General features: G+C 34.0%; 2 protein-coding genes across 5 annotated transcripts in view; both read left to right on the forward strand.

Moving 5' to 3' along the window:
- Positions 1–758: 758 nt before the first annotated feature.
- LOC124365892 (casein kinase I-like) lies at positions 759–5,691 on the forward strand. Its single transcript, XM_046822003.1, has 2 exons — positions 759–1,237; positions 5,557–5,691. Exons 1-2 carry the CDS (start codon positions 1,084–1,086, stop codon positions 5,682–5,684), a joined length of 282 nt encoding a protein of 93 aa, XP_046677959.1. The 5' UTR covers positions 759–1,083; the 3' UTR covers positions 5,685–5,691.
- Positions 5,623–19,376, forward strand: part of LOC124365890 (casein kinase I) — a 173,284-nt gene continuing 159,530 nt past the window's right edge. Inside the window, exon 1 of one of the 4 annotated variants that reach the window (XM_046821999.1) lies at positions 5,623–6,104. In XM_046821999.1, coding sequence (XP_046677955.1) covers positions 5,900–6,104 — 205 coding nt within the window. In that variant the 5' untranslated portion in view covers positions 5,623–5,899. The remainder of the gene's footprint in view (positions 6,105–19,376) is intronic. The other 3 variants (XM_046821998.1, XM_046822000.1, XM_046822001.1) reach the window with 3 other exon arrangements.

Consider the following 19,376-nt stretch of genomic DNA (forward strand, 5'->3'; position numbering starts at 1 on the left):
ACAAGATGTAGATTGACAAGGACACAAAAATATCACAATACACTTGCTGCAAAATTGTATAATACGCTATCAATGTGCCTGGTAGACGTTACATGTGATAAGATGTTCTCTGACAGACTGTTTAATTAGCTTAAAATACATCCCATCTATTCTGTTGACGAATTTCTTGAATATTAAATTGGTTTTTAATTTAATAGGCATAAATATAATTTTATTTTGATATTTGGTTTTAGTTATTTGCTATCTGTTCATTGTTACCAAATTTGTTTTTATCTAAAGCCTCTATTCTTGTTAATTTAAAGTGTTACTTTGTTATGAATTTCAAAATGTTACATCTCTTATTGTCTTATTGGTTATTGTTATTTGAGATTGTTTTGTTATTTTACATTGTAGTTTAACATTATAGTTTATATTACTTGAACTATGAGGATCTGCCAGAGGCCAATACGTCATTTTTGTTGTGTGTTTCCTTTTTTTGGATTTTATTAACTGTGTACCGCTTCTGTTTGTAGGATTAGTATTTTTATAATTGTTGACGAGACCTATTGTAATTTTGATAATTTCTTAATGGTCAATAAATATCTTATCTTGTCTTACATATATATCTTACTTGAATAGCTAAATATATAATGTCAACCGTATGAGCCTCGTAAGAATATCTGGACGTAAAAACAAACGTACGATAAACTCACCATATGTGATCTAAAGGACTGAAATAAAATATTATTCAAATCAAAGTAAAACATATGATTAATTTTAGAACGCGGCAGTGGCCTTTTATTGCTTTACTTAATTGTTTATAAATTACAGTTAAAACTATATTTTACACTTGTCTTAAAAAATAATTAATTTAAAGTAATCATTCGGAATTATCTTTCACTTTGGAAAGAAAATAATTGTGTCCTCGTAAATCTTATTTAGTAACGTTGCTTTGGAGACAGACTTAACCAATTTGAATAGTGAAAATTATAAGATGTAAAATGTAGTGGAATATACTGTAGTTAGCTACATATATATTATATTTGGAATGTGTAGACTCAAGAGGTGGTTTCATATATCTCTTAGTAAATAAATTTTACTACGATGAACCGTGGTCCAAGCCACGATAAAGCCGGACATCTCACGGGGAGCATTGGAAGCACAGCCCGATCTATAACCCCGAACCCTTTGATGGTAGGACACAATTTTCGAGTGGGGAAGAAAATTGGCAGTGGAAACTTTGGAGAATTAAGATTGGGTAAGTTATTAACTTATTTTAGTTATAGCTATATAAGGGTGTCCCGTAACTCTCTGGACAAACTTATACCTCGTTATTGCTCTAGTCAAGACAAAAATATTTCACCATGTGAGCATGGGTCTCTGATGCTAGTTTCCCATTTTGAGTGTCTGTATGTGTTTTTATAAAAATATATCTTAAAAACTAATAAGTTCAATTATACCAAATTTGGTTCAAGTGTTAATAATAACAAGGCCAATTATAGAAAAATGTAATAAAAAAATCTTTAATATTTTCAAAATGGCGGCCATTTAAACTTTTAAACTATGAATGTCTTAAAAACCTGCAGTTTTTCTCAAGAATTACAGTTTTTAGAAGATTTTTATCACAAATCTAACGACACAACAATTATTAAAATCGAATAATAAATAGATGATATCGATCATATTTACTGTGACAGTATATGGTATACATTGAGATCTTATATCTAATTGTGTATGTTAGTTAAAATGTATAGTTAATTGTTTGGCTATAACTATATAAGCAAACCAGTTTAATTTAAAAAAAAAACCCTCAAACTCTGGGTCTTTATTTTATTTTAACTTTTTAACTAAAATCAAGACTGGAATCTAAATGATGTAAATATAAATTTGAGAGTGTTTATAACAACTGGTAATTATTAAAATTTTACTTAATTTTCGTTGTGAATAGACAGTTTATTTCCAAAATATACGTAATGTTATAATAAGTTAACGCCTAACCAGTTCGATAAAAAAACTGAATCACGTTGATATTATAGTAAAAATAAAGACAAGAATGTAAATCATGTCCGTGTTAGTATATAACAGGCTCTCGAGTTTCAGGCTTCGCTAAAGTTCAGCCAATTATTGATCTCCACTGTCTTTTAAGCAATACAAGAAGGAGTCAGTGGTATCTGATAAAATGTTTTTAATGAATAAAAGCCAACACAATGCGTCATTGGACAAGGAGATCGTTTAAAATATAAGTTCAATTTATGTGTAAATATTAGTGTCAATATTGGCACATATTATACAGTCTAAACATATCTAACGCAGAAATTTTCAATTGACAGTACATAGTGTACAGTTGCGAAACAAAATGAATTGTTGTCGTATTATTTGATTGTCTAAATTAACTGAAATTTTTATTTCAGATAAACTCTCTATACAAACTTTTTTTCTCTTCAAAATATGTGTGTCTTATTGTATATCTCATATAGTAAACCATGAGTAAACAATTGTGGAACTCGCAAAACCAGTTAGTGTAGTTATTCGCTTTCGCTAGCTTAACTACAGATGCGATAGTTTAACACCTTGTCTACCAAGCGGCGTAGTGTCTGATATCAAGAGTGTCTTCACCTTCCGCACCCTTCGTTAGCGAATGTGGACTGTATTAGCTACAATTATACATGCGTCTGACAATTGTTTTTACAGTAATTTGTATTAACACGAATGTTTTACTGCAATATATGAAAGTGCTTAACGAACACAATTTCGTTTATATCGCATTTTATACAGCAACAGAATATACACCGGGAATTGTAATGTGTCTGTGTAATACCTTTGTCTCTATAAAACACCTGAATTTTGTTCTTTTATAAATTAAATTAAGTGCCAATTCAATGTTAAAGCTCGATTATAGTATCTACTAAAATATCACAAACTCAGTTGGTACACAAAACACCAACACTCTCTCTAAAACACTGACTGCACACAGACAAGTGTCGGTAGAGGAACAAGTTAAACTGAATAGCGTATATTCTTCTTCTTCTATGGGGTGGCCTACTCTCATGCACTTAAGGCTCAAGGGCCTTTTGCACACCCCGGAAGCACACCATGAGGCCTACCAGTCTATGATTTCAGCTTTTCCACAAACCGCCGAAAACAACCTATAAGGTCCTCCTGGGGAAATTCACCACCCTTGTTCAAACTACTAAAGATGGCATACCGCACTCTTGCTATTGTAGGACAATCAAAGAGCAAGTGTTCGGCAGTTTCATCCTGCCATCACACATTCTACAGAGCGGATCCTCCTGAAGGAACTTATAAACCATAGCGTATGTTTAATATGCTATGGTTTATAAGTTCCTAGTAAGCCCCACTGATTTGTTTCTTTTATTTTGTTTAAATATGTGTATAATGCTATTTTAAACTGTGTGTAGTTTGAATAATATATGTATGTATGTATTATGTTAATGTGTATGTATTTTTATTGTATGAGCATTAGCGAAACCTATTACTTGGGAGAGTGAGAACATTTCATATCTGCCTGGTTGTCTATAATAAGTCTGTCTGTCCACATCATATCTCAAAAACGAACAGATCTGTATACTGTAATATTCCATGACGCTTTATTTCTACATAAGCAACCCTGATTTCAATGGTAGTACATGCAACTTCATGGGATTTCGATAAGCTTACAGAATATTTTTATATTGTTCTTATGGATCGTCATAGTAACAACGGAAAAAATATCAGAATCAATAGTTTCATAAAGAAGCTGAGTACAACCATGTAAGATTTTACCATGTGATAAATTAACACATCAAGTGGTGAACGTCAATGTTAACAGTTGATAACAAGAATTTTCAACACATACCTGTGTGGTAGTATCCACCCTTTCTCCCCAGGACTTTATGTCTTAAATACTACTATGAATCGCACCTCAATAAAAAAATATTGTGGTGACCAGTGATGTGCCGTACTCCCCCAGCTGACGAATAGGATAAATTCCAATCTTTGAAACGTTGTGTTATACCTTTCGTAACATATAATGATGGCAAATGTCCGAAATCCTATTATCCTGTCACTCCTATCTTGATTTACATTTATACTTTTCGCTCCACATGCTTCTTATTTTGAGAACATTTTAACTTTTTACGTGTGATACATTGTTTTGAGAAATGTTTTGTTGGATTTAAATATAAAAAGGTTATAGAGATAAATAAAATATTCTTTCATTGTAATGTAATTGATGTTATCCAAATAACGTGGGATAAATTGGTGCTTTGGAATGTGTACAGATCCGTTTATCTCTATGGTTTTAATTAATATTAAAGTTAGTAACTCCGACAATGCGCGTTGAAGAAATTTATCTTCTAGTAAGTTATAATGCAACAAGTAATTGGAGGTGACAGCCATACATGAAATAATTAACTTTTCTTCCATTTTCACAGGAAGTGATATCTTTCTTTGTAAATAAATATCTCTTAATTAATGCAAAATGATCTCAATACCGTACACCCTGAAATTCATTTAAATAGCACGCTGGAGTGACGCACGTGTCTAAGGCCATACTAAAATGTCATTACAAAGATAAAAAAAAACAATCAACAAGAATCGCTAAACGATTGAAGCCCAATAGGTACTAATGTATTCCTCGTCTTCTCAGCGCCGCCAATGAGCTGGGGAGCAATGCTGACATCTTCGGCCAGTCGTTGGGAGCCTACAGGGAATGTCAGACGTCACCCGAAGCCTTAACTTTCATTTTCTCCCTTCATCGTTGTTTAGTTGCTAAATTATTCTTTCTTTTGTTGGAGCGAGAGACGTATTCAACACGAACAATTTTACCTGCTGTTTTTGTTAAGTTAATTGTTGTTGTTACCCAAGTTTTTTTTATTGTTTCTCGTTTCTGTCATTATTTTTGTCCTGAGAATCCTTATTTTGTTCATTTAATAATTTATTGCACTAGTTTTAACCTACTTTTTCTATTAAGTAGTTTTGACTAAATTATCGTGGCTTCACCTCTACATGATTGCTATTTTAAATTTTGACTCTTGTTAATATTTTATTTTATGCTATAAGCACTTTAGCTTCTCTTCTGGATTACTTTGCTGCAAATGTGTTGTAATTTATTGGTGTTAAGTTTGAACCTGTTCTGTTTGTTAAACTTCACAATATTATATCAAGTCTATGTAATGCGATACCGTTTAAATAAATAAAGAATAGGGTCAGCATCTTTTTTACTTCTAGTTCTTTTGATGTCAAAGTTTTTCACAATGGTCACAAAGTTCCTGTGCTCTAGAATACTAAAACATTAAAATACCTGTTCACACTGTAGGAAATTAACTAAAATGATATTTCAATTTTGTTTGATTGGATACTATGCTGCAAACAGCTCAAAAAGATTGCTCATGCGTGCGTGTGAACAGCTGTTTGCTACTTTGGTAGAGAAATAGTCCCAAGTTTTAGTAAAAATTAAATCGAATAGTATCATGAAATCACAAGATAACAACAAAAGTATAATATAAATATACAAATTATTATTGACGGTCGAAAATTAACCTTGCTATTATATTTAATCTAACTTTTGCATTGCAGTATCCTTCCGCGAACATATGAGAGGGGTGGTAAGAATTGATGTGAACTGTGAAGAAGAAAAGAACAAGAACATAATGATGGAGGTGTTGGTGTTGGAATATTGTGTCCTGCGCGAAATTTACTTGTAAATTCGGATGATGTGTTTTTTGAGTGAAATTGGAGTGATGTGAAAGTGTATATGTTAAGCTAAAGATTTTGTGCAGTTACAGTGTGTTCAAATGAAATATCGTGATGTAAAATGGTTTGCAAAATCACGAGTAGTTTGGGCCCGGGTCCTACCTATCTGAAAAGCAGCCATTTGGAGTGCTGATCAGTATTGCTTTAATTGACAAGTTTTCACATTATGCAGAAACGCGATCCTAGAGAAAATAATAAAGATAAAGAAACGGGTGACGTTAATGCTAAAAGAAGATCAAGTCTAGCTACCAGAAGCGCCATGCATTCCAGTCGGCATAGTGTCTCTAGCTCAGCAGGAGTTCTTATGGTTGGACCAAATTTTAGAGTAGGGAAGAAAATAGGATGTGGCAATTTCGGGGAGTTGAGACTAGGTAAGTAAAGATATTATTTTTTAATGGCTTAAAGTAATTCTGTTAGTAGCCTACTAGTAGTTTTATATGGATAGTTTAACCTAGACTACAGAAAAATAAGAGTTCCTACAGAACTGTCAAATAGAAACAAAGTTTATGATAAAACCTAAATGGTTGCTTTGGGTTAAAAAGTTGTTATTTTGTTTATTAGTTTTTTTTTTAGTTTAAATCTGAAGGCAAATTTAGAACATTGTGAAGTAAGTTAAATATGATATTTATGACTTGTAGGAATTATTGATTTCTTGCAATTCTCAATGCTAATTTACGTTAACAACATCTATTGGGTATCACACCTATCGGTTGTGAAATTCTGTATGATTTTTAGTTAGACGCTGTTGTCTCATTTGGAGTAATGGGGTGGGCTGTATAAGTATGCATCGCAGAGGTGAATGGTGTATTTCAAGCTTAATTGTTGAATGGTCTTTTGCCGTATAGATACTTAGCCTGTGTTTTTTAGCTGGTGTTATACACAAGACTCATGTGATTTAATAAGATTGCAAGGTTAAACTTCATCTGTGAATATTGTATCAACTGTAAACACTTTTTCAGGTAATACAGATATTTGGTATTTATTTACATTAGCTTGACCATGGAAAATGGACTTTTTTTCATGGGTTGGGCATTTATAGCCAAGTATTATTATCACAGGTGCATATGAACTGGGGGGAAAGTATATTATTGTATTATATTGATGCCTTTCGGACATTATTGCGTTAAGGAGCAGGGGCATCACGTGATCTGGGATTCGACTTTTGCGAGCTCGAGTTAATTTTTTTTCTAAAAGAGCAAGCAGTGCTCAGCGGGCAGGCATCGTTGACAGGATTAACGTATTAGTCAGACTCGTCTTTACGAATTGCTTCCACGTGAGATACCGAACATCCAACACAAAGGTGTGCCATTATCACTACTGAACTAGGAGGTTAAGAATAGACGTGGAGGAACAAAGGTAGTTCAAAATGGCGTCCCTTCTTTATTTGACCAAGTAATACCAAAGTGTCAAATATGGATAGTGTTGCCAGAGGTATGATAATTATCGTAAAGGTACGATAATTTCATTGATTTTATGCGCCTGTAAGATACACGATGGGTAGTTATTATAGTACCATGAAAGATTTTTGACAAATTTATGCAAGTAACAAACCAAAAGTTAATTATAACATAATTTATTATACGAACATAACATACTTTTTCATTAAATGTGTTTGGGGCATGTCCATGGTAACTCACGTTACATTTCCAACATGGGTCCTAAGTTATTTTGTTGAAACATATTTAATTTTTAAAGCATAATATTAAGCAAAAATATCTTGCAGTATTAAGCAAGAATTATAATACACATTGGCCAGATTTCAACTTCCTGAGACTAATAATTAAGGTAATAATAAATTCTCTAGTTTCGGTAACTCATGTTACACAAAAAGGACGTCATAATTTGAAAGCAAAACTTTAACATGAAACAACTTTTGTCCTAAATGTTTAATTTTCTTAAATCTAAATACTTAAGATTGGCTCAAGAGTTTGTAGTTTAAACTGTGACAACTACAACAATAAGAACTGAAAAAACATAATTTTAATAATATTACTATTGACCTAATTGACAGTAACTCACGTTACAGTAACTCATGTTACATTGTGTCTCTTTGCTAAGGACATTTTTTATTTGTAGAAATAAATTTTGTTATGTAATTTTTATATATTGAATTGTGTTTAATAACTACTTTAGTATCATTACACTTAATTATTTTAGTTTGGCATAATTAAATATTTGTTTTTAATTGTAAAAATAGGTACAACTTTTTACCAGTGTGTAAAAAACAAGTTTTATTATTTCTAAAAACAACATATTTTTTTGCTTTTAGGCCTGTTCTATAACCTCCAGTTTGTATTTTTCTTATAACGCAACTATGAAAGAATAAAAAGATAATATCAAATAACTTTATGGTAATTATAGAGTACATTTTTACATGGCTTGTATATATAAAGAATATCCACTAACGCTTAAAACAGTTAGACAGTCTGTGTAGCTAACATTTTTACTTTTTCTCTGATATTTATTTTGTTTTTAAAATAAATAATAATAGGCTATATCTTCCACCTTTCATTTTAATTTTCTGGAAGATGCAGAACACTCAAAATTTTTCCAAGTTTGACGAAAGTAACATCATTTTCGATCAGTTTGAATGTATAACAGTTTTTATCACTTTTCAAACACATTACTTCAATGTCTCCAAACTTGTCAATTTACAACTTTGGCAAATAGCAACATAATTAAATGTAACCAAAGAGTCTTTTTCACTTGAAAATTGCACAAGGACAAAAGCTCCACTTTTGATGCTTGCTTTTCTAATTAGTTCAGTAGAAACACTCGAAACGGATGATTCTTCATCAGAAAGGTCAGAGTCATCACTGTGCACCAGATTATATATAGAATATTTCTTTACTGTACCACTACTTGTCGAAGGAATAATTGGGTCATTAACAGGCACTTCATATATTTTCTTGCTTAGTAGAGAAAAGTTTGAAGATTATTTCTTAATCTTAAAATATTACAGATTAATTTTTTAGGCTTAATATTAATCTTACCTCCTACTAAACTACCCAGACCTGTACATTTTGGGGAATACTTAGTAACCAAAATAAAAGACAAAGGTTACCTTGAGAACTCACTTCTAGGTTGGTAACTCACGTTACAACATTTTGGTGTGTACTTGAAGTGGGTCTAATAAATCAAATAATAATTTCCTGAATAAAAAGATTTTATATAAGCTTATAAGGTAAGGTTATCCAAGTTAAATGCAAGTTTTATATTTATTAAAATCATAAGATCAAACCCAAAATATAGGAACAAAATTTCGGTAACTCATGTTACACTTATATTTAGAAGTATGTTTGTTTGAACAATTAAAACAGGCATTATATTCTGACCAATATAAATATAAATATTACCATAATTATTTAATTGTTTTGAGGTTAACTATGTTGAGAGCTTGTTTTGTATTAGTATTAACTCCATTATATATAACATTGTTTAAAGTGCTATGAATAAATATCTTTACAGTAACTCACGTTACAGAAAAAAACTTATATGAAATTCCTGCAAATGAAACAAATTTAAAAATTAAAAAAAATAGTACCATACTTGTAATAGTTTTCTTAAATAGAATCTGTTTTATTATTGTTATTGGTTGTGTATTACATAAGTAAACTTGAAAAATCTGTAATTTTGGTAACTACTCACGTTAACATGAAGTAAGGTTTAAAACATAACCTAATAGAAGGAACAATTCTTAAACCTAAATGTAAAAAAAAGCATATTTTTAGTTAGCTTTTGTTCTGAAGATGGCTTCTTGGTACTGGCCACCTTCTAGATTAATGTATAATCAGTTATAAAATTGAGATGTGAGACTTAACAAACAGCCATCAATGAACTCTGCTAACCGGTGTTAAACTAAACACAAAAATACCAACAAAAATAAAATTTTTCCTCTAAAAAGCCAATGCTGCCAACATTGCTCAGAATAATCTTTATCTGAAAACATTCAAACCTAGGTTATTTCATAAAAATATTTTTTAAATATTTTTGTCTTGTTTTACATGGACATACCCTTTGGTACGATTATTTTATATGAAAGTACGATAATTTCTCGTTGTTGGTATGATAATCGGTTTTTAAAATCTGGCTCTACTGAGTTTGAGCAGACGTGGAGTTATAGGAAACTGTCAAAAACGGAGTTTTCAGAGGATTTAAAAAAAATCGTAGCTCCTTTGATTTTCGTTGCAGACGAATTTTTTCTTAAATATTGTTTTCAGGAAAAATTGTAGTTTTCAGGAAAAAAAATGAACATACCTTTCCATGGTCACGTTAATGTAAATTGATAGGCTACCAGATATTTTACGTGACTTTTTAAAATTCAAAATAACAGTCAAGTTATGTAATTGCTTAAAAAAAAGATAAACCGGCTTTTTCTTGGCTTCAAGATGTTTGTGTGTTACTCAGTAAACCCATTATGTGAACAACCGTAGTTACAGACATGTGGAAGGCATATTTTTGGTTGTGTGAATTTTTTGTGTGCATTTAATTGTCAATTGTAGTGACAATTTATTAGACCTGGCAACTGGTGGTAATACTCAGACTGTCGAAAGCTTATGGAGGGCCGTGAAACTAAGTTTAAAAAGTGGCAGGCCAACCTGTCTGCTTGCAGATCATCTCTTTGAGTATCTGTACAGAAGAGAGGTATAAATAGTTTTCTGGAGATGATACATTAAACCATTTCAGAAGAGAGGTATAAATAGTTTTCTGGAGATGATACATTAAACCATTTCTTGAATACAGTTAATCACTGCTACACCGAATAAACGTATAAGTAGTTCCGGTATTTCCTGTTCTTATTGTTTGATTGCTCGTTAAGGTTCCTTTATTATGATATAATCACTGTGTATAATAAACTAGCCTACTTATTGTAATTTCAAACATGATTGTTTTTATAACTGTAGATACATCATCAGTTTATTGTCTCGTGTTCAATATAAATATTATGTATCAATAATTAAATTAAATGATATAAAAAACCAGGTCCTCTAATTGTACTCTGTGCAAAGTGTTCTCCAATAAATCTTAACAAAATACTTGAATGTGTGCAGATGGAGTGACATTGACATCCATAATTAAAGCATAGGTAGTTCTGAAAGAAAAACAGTGTATTTTCGTCATGCGGCACAGTGAGACAAGCTCAGGTTACAAACTGACCTGCTTTTAATTTTACATGTTAATAGTTGTAATAATGTCTAGTACACAGCATGAGCGTCATTAATCTTTTGTTGTTTTTAACAGGTTTGTAGGCTAAATATTTATGTATTGCAACTGTATGTAGAAGTTGAAGAATCAACTGAATTTACTGCCCACTATGTACTGCTAGTGATGTATTGTTTTCCTCAACTGTTTTACAACAGCAACTAGTTTTGCTTTTTTAATGTTACCGTTTGCTATGTATTAGTGTTATTTACACTGAGGTTCATAAGTGGTAACTTAGTTTCTCTGTCTGGTTGTATTTAAATGTTCAGTTAAAGTGCAGTGTTTTATTTTTTGAACTAGGCCTATCAATTTTTATTTTGAAACAATAGGGTAATTAATATGTTTTTGTGATTAGGCTTTAAATAAATATTAAAACAATGGTTTTTATTACACCATTAAATTTTATTTTATTGTTTAATACTTAAAACAAATTTATTGTTGGTATTTTAAACCAAAATCCTAAGTTTAATGTATATTTTAAAGCTGTTGGTGTATTAAATCATATTTGTTTTATTGAATATGTGTATCTTAACTTATTTCTTTTGTTTTGTAATATTATTTCTACTCCAATAAACTGTAAAAAATCAAATTTATACAAATCACTATTGTTAGGTGTGGTGTGTAGGCCTAGATCAGGTGGAGGAGGCAAATTGGTCTCTTTATGACTATAAGTTAACAACTCAATCCAAAGTAATAAAAATTACATATTTTCTCATAAAAATAAGGCCTAAAACTGACCTTATTTAATCGACCTTATTATATCGAAACATTATTGAATCGAACTTTACCTACATATTTACAATAAATTAAACTAAACCAAACTTGTATTATGACGAAAACAGCAATGAAAGTACAAAGGGCCCAATTCATAAAAACTCGACTAGTTTGTTTACATCGGCAGACAATTTACTCAACTGGAACTGTTGTTGCTCGTCAACAAACCAGTAAATGTAGCCTACAGCAATTAAAAAACAAAAAAACTGCTGCAATATATTTTTAAACAGTTCAAACAAGGGGTAATAGAACAATGCAAAGCCAGTAGAACCCAGTGAAATAATCTCATATGTCAGTGAAATGAAACGTTGAAATTAAAATAATGAATTATAATACAATGACATACCTCACGAATAATAAAGGAACCATAAACATCAAACGAACAATTAGATATGTAATGGGACATATACCACATTTAAATATTAAATAAATCAGAAAAAAATGTTATACTTAAATTATTTATAAGAATTTTACACATTAGAATTCCTTTTCATGATTCTAAAAACATTGTGCCATTGATAGAGTAAAAGTTAGTGTAATATAATAATATCAATTATAGAGACATGCCAGACTTTGGCTATACTGTAATTTACCTCTTACAATCATAAGATTCACACTATACTTTTACTTCTATACACATATTACACATTTTGTGTGCCAACTAATCCAGGTAAAATTAGATCATTACCTCATCTAGGGACTACTTGCTGAATTCACAATATTCCCCAGTCCAATTAAGAGTTAGGTATAATCTAAGAATCCAAAATACACAGAAAATAATATGCTACTTACACAGTGTGGGTTATACATTTGTACCTTGTGTCGTGTATATTATCACTAGTGTAATATCCGCAGTAAATCTGTTCAGTCCTTCCTACCTGAGGAATTTTTGTTTGAAGATATTTGCCTGAGTCCTATCTATATATTATTAATTACATAGGTCTTCTAAAAATTATATAGTGATTGTGTTTAGCCTATTGACATAAAACCCTAATTAATCATTCTATTTTTAAATTGCTTTGTAAAGTCTGCTCTTTTGCATGTGCATTGAACAACAAGTTCTAATTTTCCACAGAAAGTTCTTGTGAGAAAAGATTTTACTTGCAAAAAAATTTCATAAAAAATGTTGTATTTCACATAGTTGAAAGCAGACAAAAATATTCGGATTCAAAACAAAACAATATATATTCTTTTGAATACTCTTTAGAATACATTAAAATAAGTTAATTCAGAGTTTCTTGTATGTGTTTAAATGTCTACCATAAAAATAAAATCACAAAAAAGAGCTTTTTAAGTTTTATGGACAAACATTAAACAGTGCACAAGGTTTATATTTTTACAGGTTAGATCACAAAGTAATATCATTAGAAGAGGCCCCAAATTGTGGTTTTATCTTATGGCTTTTTATAGCTGTATGTAGTAGACCTGCTAAACCGACATTGTTAAGCTTGTATCTGACACTTATCACTCATTGGATACTATTTTAATTTATAGAAAAATGTGTGTTTCTTTTAATTTCAGTCTAAATATTTACAAAAGATTTGTAAATAAAAATACTATAAAAAAGTAGTATACATGTTACTGCTTATTTTACAATAGACTAGTGGCAGGTTACAGCTGAAGCAGTATTTCCAACATAGCATTTATAGCCTTCAAAATAAAAATAAAAATCATCTACAAATTGATCTTGTACCTATTCATTACTGCATATTAAAATTGTATTATATGTATATATGTATGTATGTATATTTTATTTTAAATGGTATATCTCTATTAAAAAAATATTTTGTGAACATCGTAAAAATAGTATAAATGGATCACATAAGTGTTTTAAGTTATCTAGTTTAGCTTCTGATTTTAAGCATTAAGATCTACATGATTAAAGAATAAAACATCTAAAATGTGGTATATTCCTGCATTTAAATGTGGAAGAAGTTGAGGTTGGTTGCAAACTCAGAGAGGTTTAGATATCAGTTTCAAAAGCAGTTATAGATTATGGTATTTAATATTTTCATGCAGAGGTTGTTGATTGGGCTGTAACACCTTGAGTAACCACAATTCTTGTGAAATCATAGATTTCATTATTAGAATAGAAATAAAATTGAAAAGAAATCTTTGAAAGCACTGTTTGTTCTCTGAAATAAAAGTTCCTAGGGAAAAAAAACTTATTGTGTTTCCTATTGTAAGTACAAATTTCATTGTAATTTGAATCAAAGGTATAATTTGTCATTTAGCAAATATATTTTTGTCTAATGAGTTAAAACCTCATTACTAGTAGGCTACTATTTTCTCAAACGTAGGTTATGTAAAAACATTTCTTTTCGTACATATAAAAAACTCAATAAATTTGAAAGTGAGGTGCATTTGGCTTTGATGAAAACACCAATAGATAACAAGACTGGGAAAGACTGCCATTCCCGCAAAACCAGAAAGATTACAAAATTCTGTTGCAAACCAGATAGGCCTAGACCGGAAATAAAAAAAAAAGCTCAGACAGAGCTAAAACCTTCATGAGCTTGTAGAAAATAATGAATTTTATTTGTTTGTCATGTTTGTTGAATATTGATCTATCTGATTTTGATATTAGCCGACTCTTAATGTTATTTACATAAAGACTAAACTAGCTGATTTAAAGATTTACTTATTTTTAACTTAACCTTAGTAAATTCTGAGAATTTATACTGAACGCGGGGCACGCGCGGTTATCGTGACGAAGTGGCAACACTGCGCCCAGACCCAGATATATGACAACACCGTGTAGCGCGGCTGTGGCAGAGCAGGCAGCGACCTGTCGAATCCCCCCCCTTCCCCTCCTCTAGGTCTTACAGCTGACTCATTCTAGCAGACTGCTCTAACCTAACCTGCAACTTGCTCCGCGATTGTTGGCGGTTGACGCTGCGGAAAAACAAGGGAGGGGGCGATGACAACGGTTTGTCGATTCCGTCCGTAACCGGAAGTAAGTGGACCGGTATTCATCCCCCGCCCCTTCCCCTTCTGCTTGTGATTTGTGTAATCAGCTGTTAATTGTCTTTATTGCAGTTCGTCAGGGTAAATTGAGCGTGGCGAGAGTCGTTAAAACAATGTCGTTTACCCGTTGGAAATTAGCAGTTTTTTATTCCAATGGTGTAAGATTCATTTCCCCTTCTCTGAGTATTTATGGCTTGGAAATTGTTAAGATTAATTCAATGACGCGACCTATGGCGGTTTTTATGTTTATGTTTTTGTTTTTGTAATATTCTATTTACAAATTTTAACAAAGGCATATATTGATTTTGATTGACTTTTTTTCTTATCTGAAACATTTACTAAGAAATGTCCAGGAATTTTTTTTTCTTTTTAGCAGACACTCAGATAAGTGATATTATAAAGTTAACATTCACGCTTCTAAAATACGGTTACTGACTATTCATTGTAAAAATTAATACTTGTTTTTCAATGCCGTAATGGCAGGCTTACTTTGGGTATAAGTAAATCTAACGCGTACACGCAATTTATTTATCTGTAGCCAACACAAAGTTAAGCATCATAGTAGAAAGAATATTCTTTCACACAATTGATCTTACTAAATTATGAGCTGGTTAGTGCCCCTTATCGGTATAAAAATCAGGGTCAAAACGGTAGGTCTTGCTGTACTCTCAAACCACCCGAACCTTTTTCAAATTCCGTGCTACTGGAACGAGCTTTTGGGCATCTAGATTATCACTGCTAAATTTAATTTTATACCATCCCAAGACCCGAGTTATGGTAATAACAGTATTAATTTCGTGAACTCGCTTTCTGTACATGGGATGAAAAACCTGTTTTATGATCTAGTCGAGTTCGTAAACTGGACGTAACAGTTTTATTGTTTGTTTTTTTACGGTTTGCTATACGGATAATAATTAAAACAGCACTATTTTTATTATTTTACTAGTGAAGTACGCAATTAACAAAGCACTAAACGGAGAAAGACGTTACGGTACTGTATTGTAACGCTTACGTCACGCTAATATGAAACATGAATGCGCGCTCTGTGACGACGAAGCTTATTGTGTCACCCATCAACCAGTTGTTATCAAGAATCGTCATTACAGAAAATAGCCTGAAATTTATTTCGTACACTACTAGTGTTATAATAACCTTAAATAGTTGTATTGCCGTTGTTATCCCAGAGTTGTCTAAAAGTGCTTTGGAGATTTTAAAATTGGCAACATTATGGGAAGTGTCGATTCAATGTGAATTTTGAGTTCAGCTCCATTTGTATAGATGTATCTGATGTCGAAACTATACAAAAAGTCGTTTTGAGCGTTTTCGTTGCCGACGTTTTTGGATCTCTTCAGATGGACTCCAGATTCCAGGAGTCAGGTCTGTGACAGTGTCAGATTTCAGACGCTGCACTAAGCGGAATGTGAACTGGAGCTGAACTCGACATTCGCATTGAGATTCTACTACTTGTTCAACTACGTATATATACGGTACCGTCGGAAAGATGAAATTTTTACTTTTACCCATAAACTATTACTGGCCGAGATCTTAATACAACTTTTCATTCATTAGTTGAAATAAAGGCGATACGACGTGTAATCAATCGCCTGTTACACTGCTGCCTGGTAACCATGGCTACGAAACTCGCAAGTTTAAACATTCCACATAGGTTGTTAGTGCCATAGAAACTATTGGTTAGTGTCAATTTAGTGAGGGTTTATACGTAGAATGTTTTGAAATCAACCTTCTTAGTTTTGCTTTCTCATTGTGCAATGGATATTTCTGCACTCACAGAAAGCTACAGAGGTTTACTGTTATTTAAGTTCTTTTGAATAAGGTCTTGATTTTAAACAGTTGGAAAAAGGTTTGCTGTTTGGCGGTCACTTGATTGGTAGGTTGGCAGTCTGTAGCGTTCCTCTGTGGCGAGTTACGTTTATACTGCCGTACATCACATTTCAAATTTACAAGTTAAAAATTTTCAATATTCCATCGAATTGAATTTCGTTGTAAATATTCAACATAGTATAAAAGGACCTAACACGATATACCGACATTCTTACCAACCATCCGACAAAGTGAGACTCCATAACATGCGCTTTTGTGTCACATGATAAAATGTAGGTTGCTTATACATTTGCATATTCAATGATTCTTCGTTATCAATGTATAAATGTTGCACTTCGCCATAGGCAATGCTGTGGCTGTAACGGGTTCAATCCCTCTGGAAGCAGTAAAAGTTTGCATACGGACTTAGCCCGTTTTCGTTATATAAATGATAATGGGTTCAGAAAGTACCCCCTTAAAATGTAGGTGAAAAATTCAAATGTCTTTTTTTACTATAAAACGTATGAAAAAAAAAACCTTTTACAAATCAAAATATTTTTATACAAAAAAAAGACTAATTTTGTTACAATTGGAATTGGTATCTAATCCTGATTATAGAAATTTAAGCTATGGTGCTTACATTAAAATATGTTGTGTATGTAATAAATACACAATTCAGTGCTCCACCGAAGTCGACCTACCGCTTGTAGATTACAGTACTCAGGGGGAGCTCAGCATTGTTGTCAGGAAAGATGGCCGCTACTAGGTTACGGCAGATGTGCGTGCGTGCGCGTGTGTGCGAGGAGTATCGCAGAGTCCGCTGATCTGTTCACTGTTAAAGCGCAGTTGTCGTGGTGCCCTATTCGTGTCCGTGTGTTGAATGATAGCACTCTATTTCTGGGCGTTTGGCGCGGCGCCGGCCTCAAATAGACGCGCCCCTCCTGGAATGCTGGACCGTGTGTCATACACCAACACCGACCGTGTGTGCACTTGTTGGTCATCCGTGGTTGTCCTAGGTTTGCACGCGGTGTTGGGTTTAGCTTCCTCCTGGAATTCTGGACCGTGTGTGCACTTGTTGGTCACCCGTGGTTGTCCTAGGTTTGCACACAGTGTAGGGTGTAGCTACCTCCTGGAATTCTGGACCGTATGTCATACGCAACACCGACCGTGTGTGCATTTGTTGGTCACCCGTGGTTGTCCTAGGTTTGCACATAGTGTAGGGTTTAGCTTCCTCCTGGATGCTGCACTGTTTGTCATACACCAACACCGAGTGTGTGTGCACTTGTTGGTCACCCGTGGTTGTCCTAGGTTTGCACACGTAGGTTGTCACTTCCTCCTGGAATTCTGGACCGTGTGTCATACACCAACACTGACCGTGTGTGCACTTGTTGGTCATCCGTGGTTGTCCTAGGTTTGCACACGTAGGTTGTCACTTCCTCCTGGAATTCTGGACCGTGTGTCATACACCAACACTGACCGTGTGTGCACTTGTTGGTCACCTGTGGTTGTCCTAAGTTTGCACACGTAGGTTGTCACTTCCTCCTGGAATTCTGGACCGTGTGTCATACACCAACACCGAGTGTGTGTGCACTTGTTGGTCACCCGTGGTTGTCCTAGGTTTGCACGCGGTGTTGGGTTTAGCTTCCTCCTGGATGCTGCACTGTTTGTCATACACCAACACCGAGTGTGTGTGCACTTGTTGGTCACCCGTGGTTGTTCTAGGTTTGCACACGTAGGTTGTCACTTCCTCCTGGAATTCTGGACTGTGTGTCATACACCAACACCGAGTGTGTGTGCACTTGTTGGTCTCCTGTGGTTGTCCTAGGTTTGCACATAGTGTAGGGTTTAGCTTCCTCCTGGATGCTGCACTGTTTGTCATACACCAACACCGAGTGTGTGTGCACTTGTTGGTCACCCGTGGTTGTCCTAGGTTTGCACATAGTGTAGGGTTTAGCTTCCTCCTGGATGCTGCACTGTTTGTCATACACCAACAACGACCGTGTGTGCACTTGTTGGTCACCTGTGGTTGTCCTAGGTTGCACACGTAGGTTGTCACTTCCTCCTGGAAATTCTGGACTGTGTGTCATACACCAACACTGACCGTGTGTTGCACTTGTTGGTCACCTGTGGTTGTCCTAGGTTTACACGCGGTGTTGGGTTTTAGATTCCTCCTGGAATTCTGGACCGTATGTCCCATACGCAACACCGACCGTGTGTGCACTTGTTGTCATCCGTGGTTGTCCTAGTTTGCACACGTAGGTTGTCACTTCCTCCTGGAATTCTGGACCGTGTGTCATACACCAACACTGACCGTGTGTGCACTTGTTGTTACCTGTGGTTGTCCTAGGTTTGCACACGTAGGTTGTCACTAGCACTTCCTCCTGGAATTCTGGACCGTGTGTCATACACCAACACCGAGTGTGTGTGCACTTGTTGGTCACCCGTGGTTGTCCTAGGTTTGCACGCGGTGTAGGGTTTTAGCTTCCTCCTGGATGCTGCACTGTTTTGTCATACACCAATACCGAGTGTGTGTGCACTTGTTGGTCACCCATGGTTGTTCTAGGTTTGCACACGTAGGTTGTCACTTCCTCCTGGAATTCTGGACTGTGTGTCATACACCAACACCGAGTGTGTGTGCACTTGTTGGTCTCTCCTGTGGTTGTCCTAGGTTTTGCACATAGTGTAGGGTTTAGCTTCCTCCTGGATGCTGCACTGTTTGTCATACACCAACACCGAGTGTGTGTGCACTTGTTTGGTCTCCCCGTGGTTGTCCTAGGTTTGCAACATAGTGTAGGGTTTAGCTTCCTCCTGGATTCTGCACTGTTTGTCCCATACACCAACACCGAGTGGTGTGTGCACTTGTTTGGTCACCCCGTGGT

The sequence above is a fragment of the Homalodisca vitripennis genome, chromosome 7, assembly GCF_021130785.1.
Source record: "Homalodisca vitripennis isolate AUS2020 chromosome 7, UT_GWSS_2.1, whole genome shotgun sequence".
In the NCBI taxonomy this organism is placed as follows: Eukaryota; Metazoa; Arthropoda; class Insecta; order Hemiptera; family Cicadellidae; genus Homalodisca; species Homalodisca vitripennis.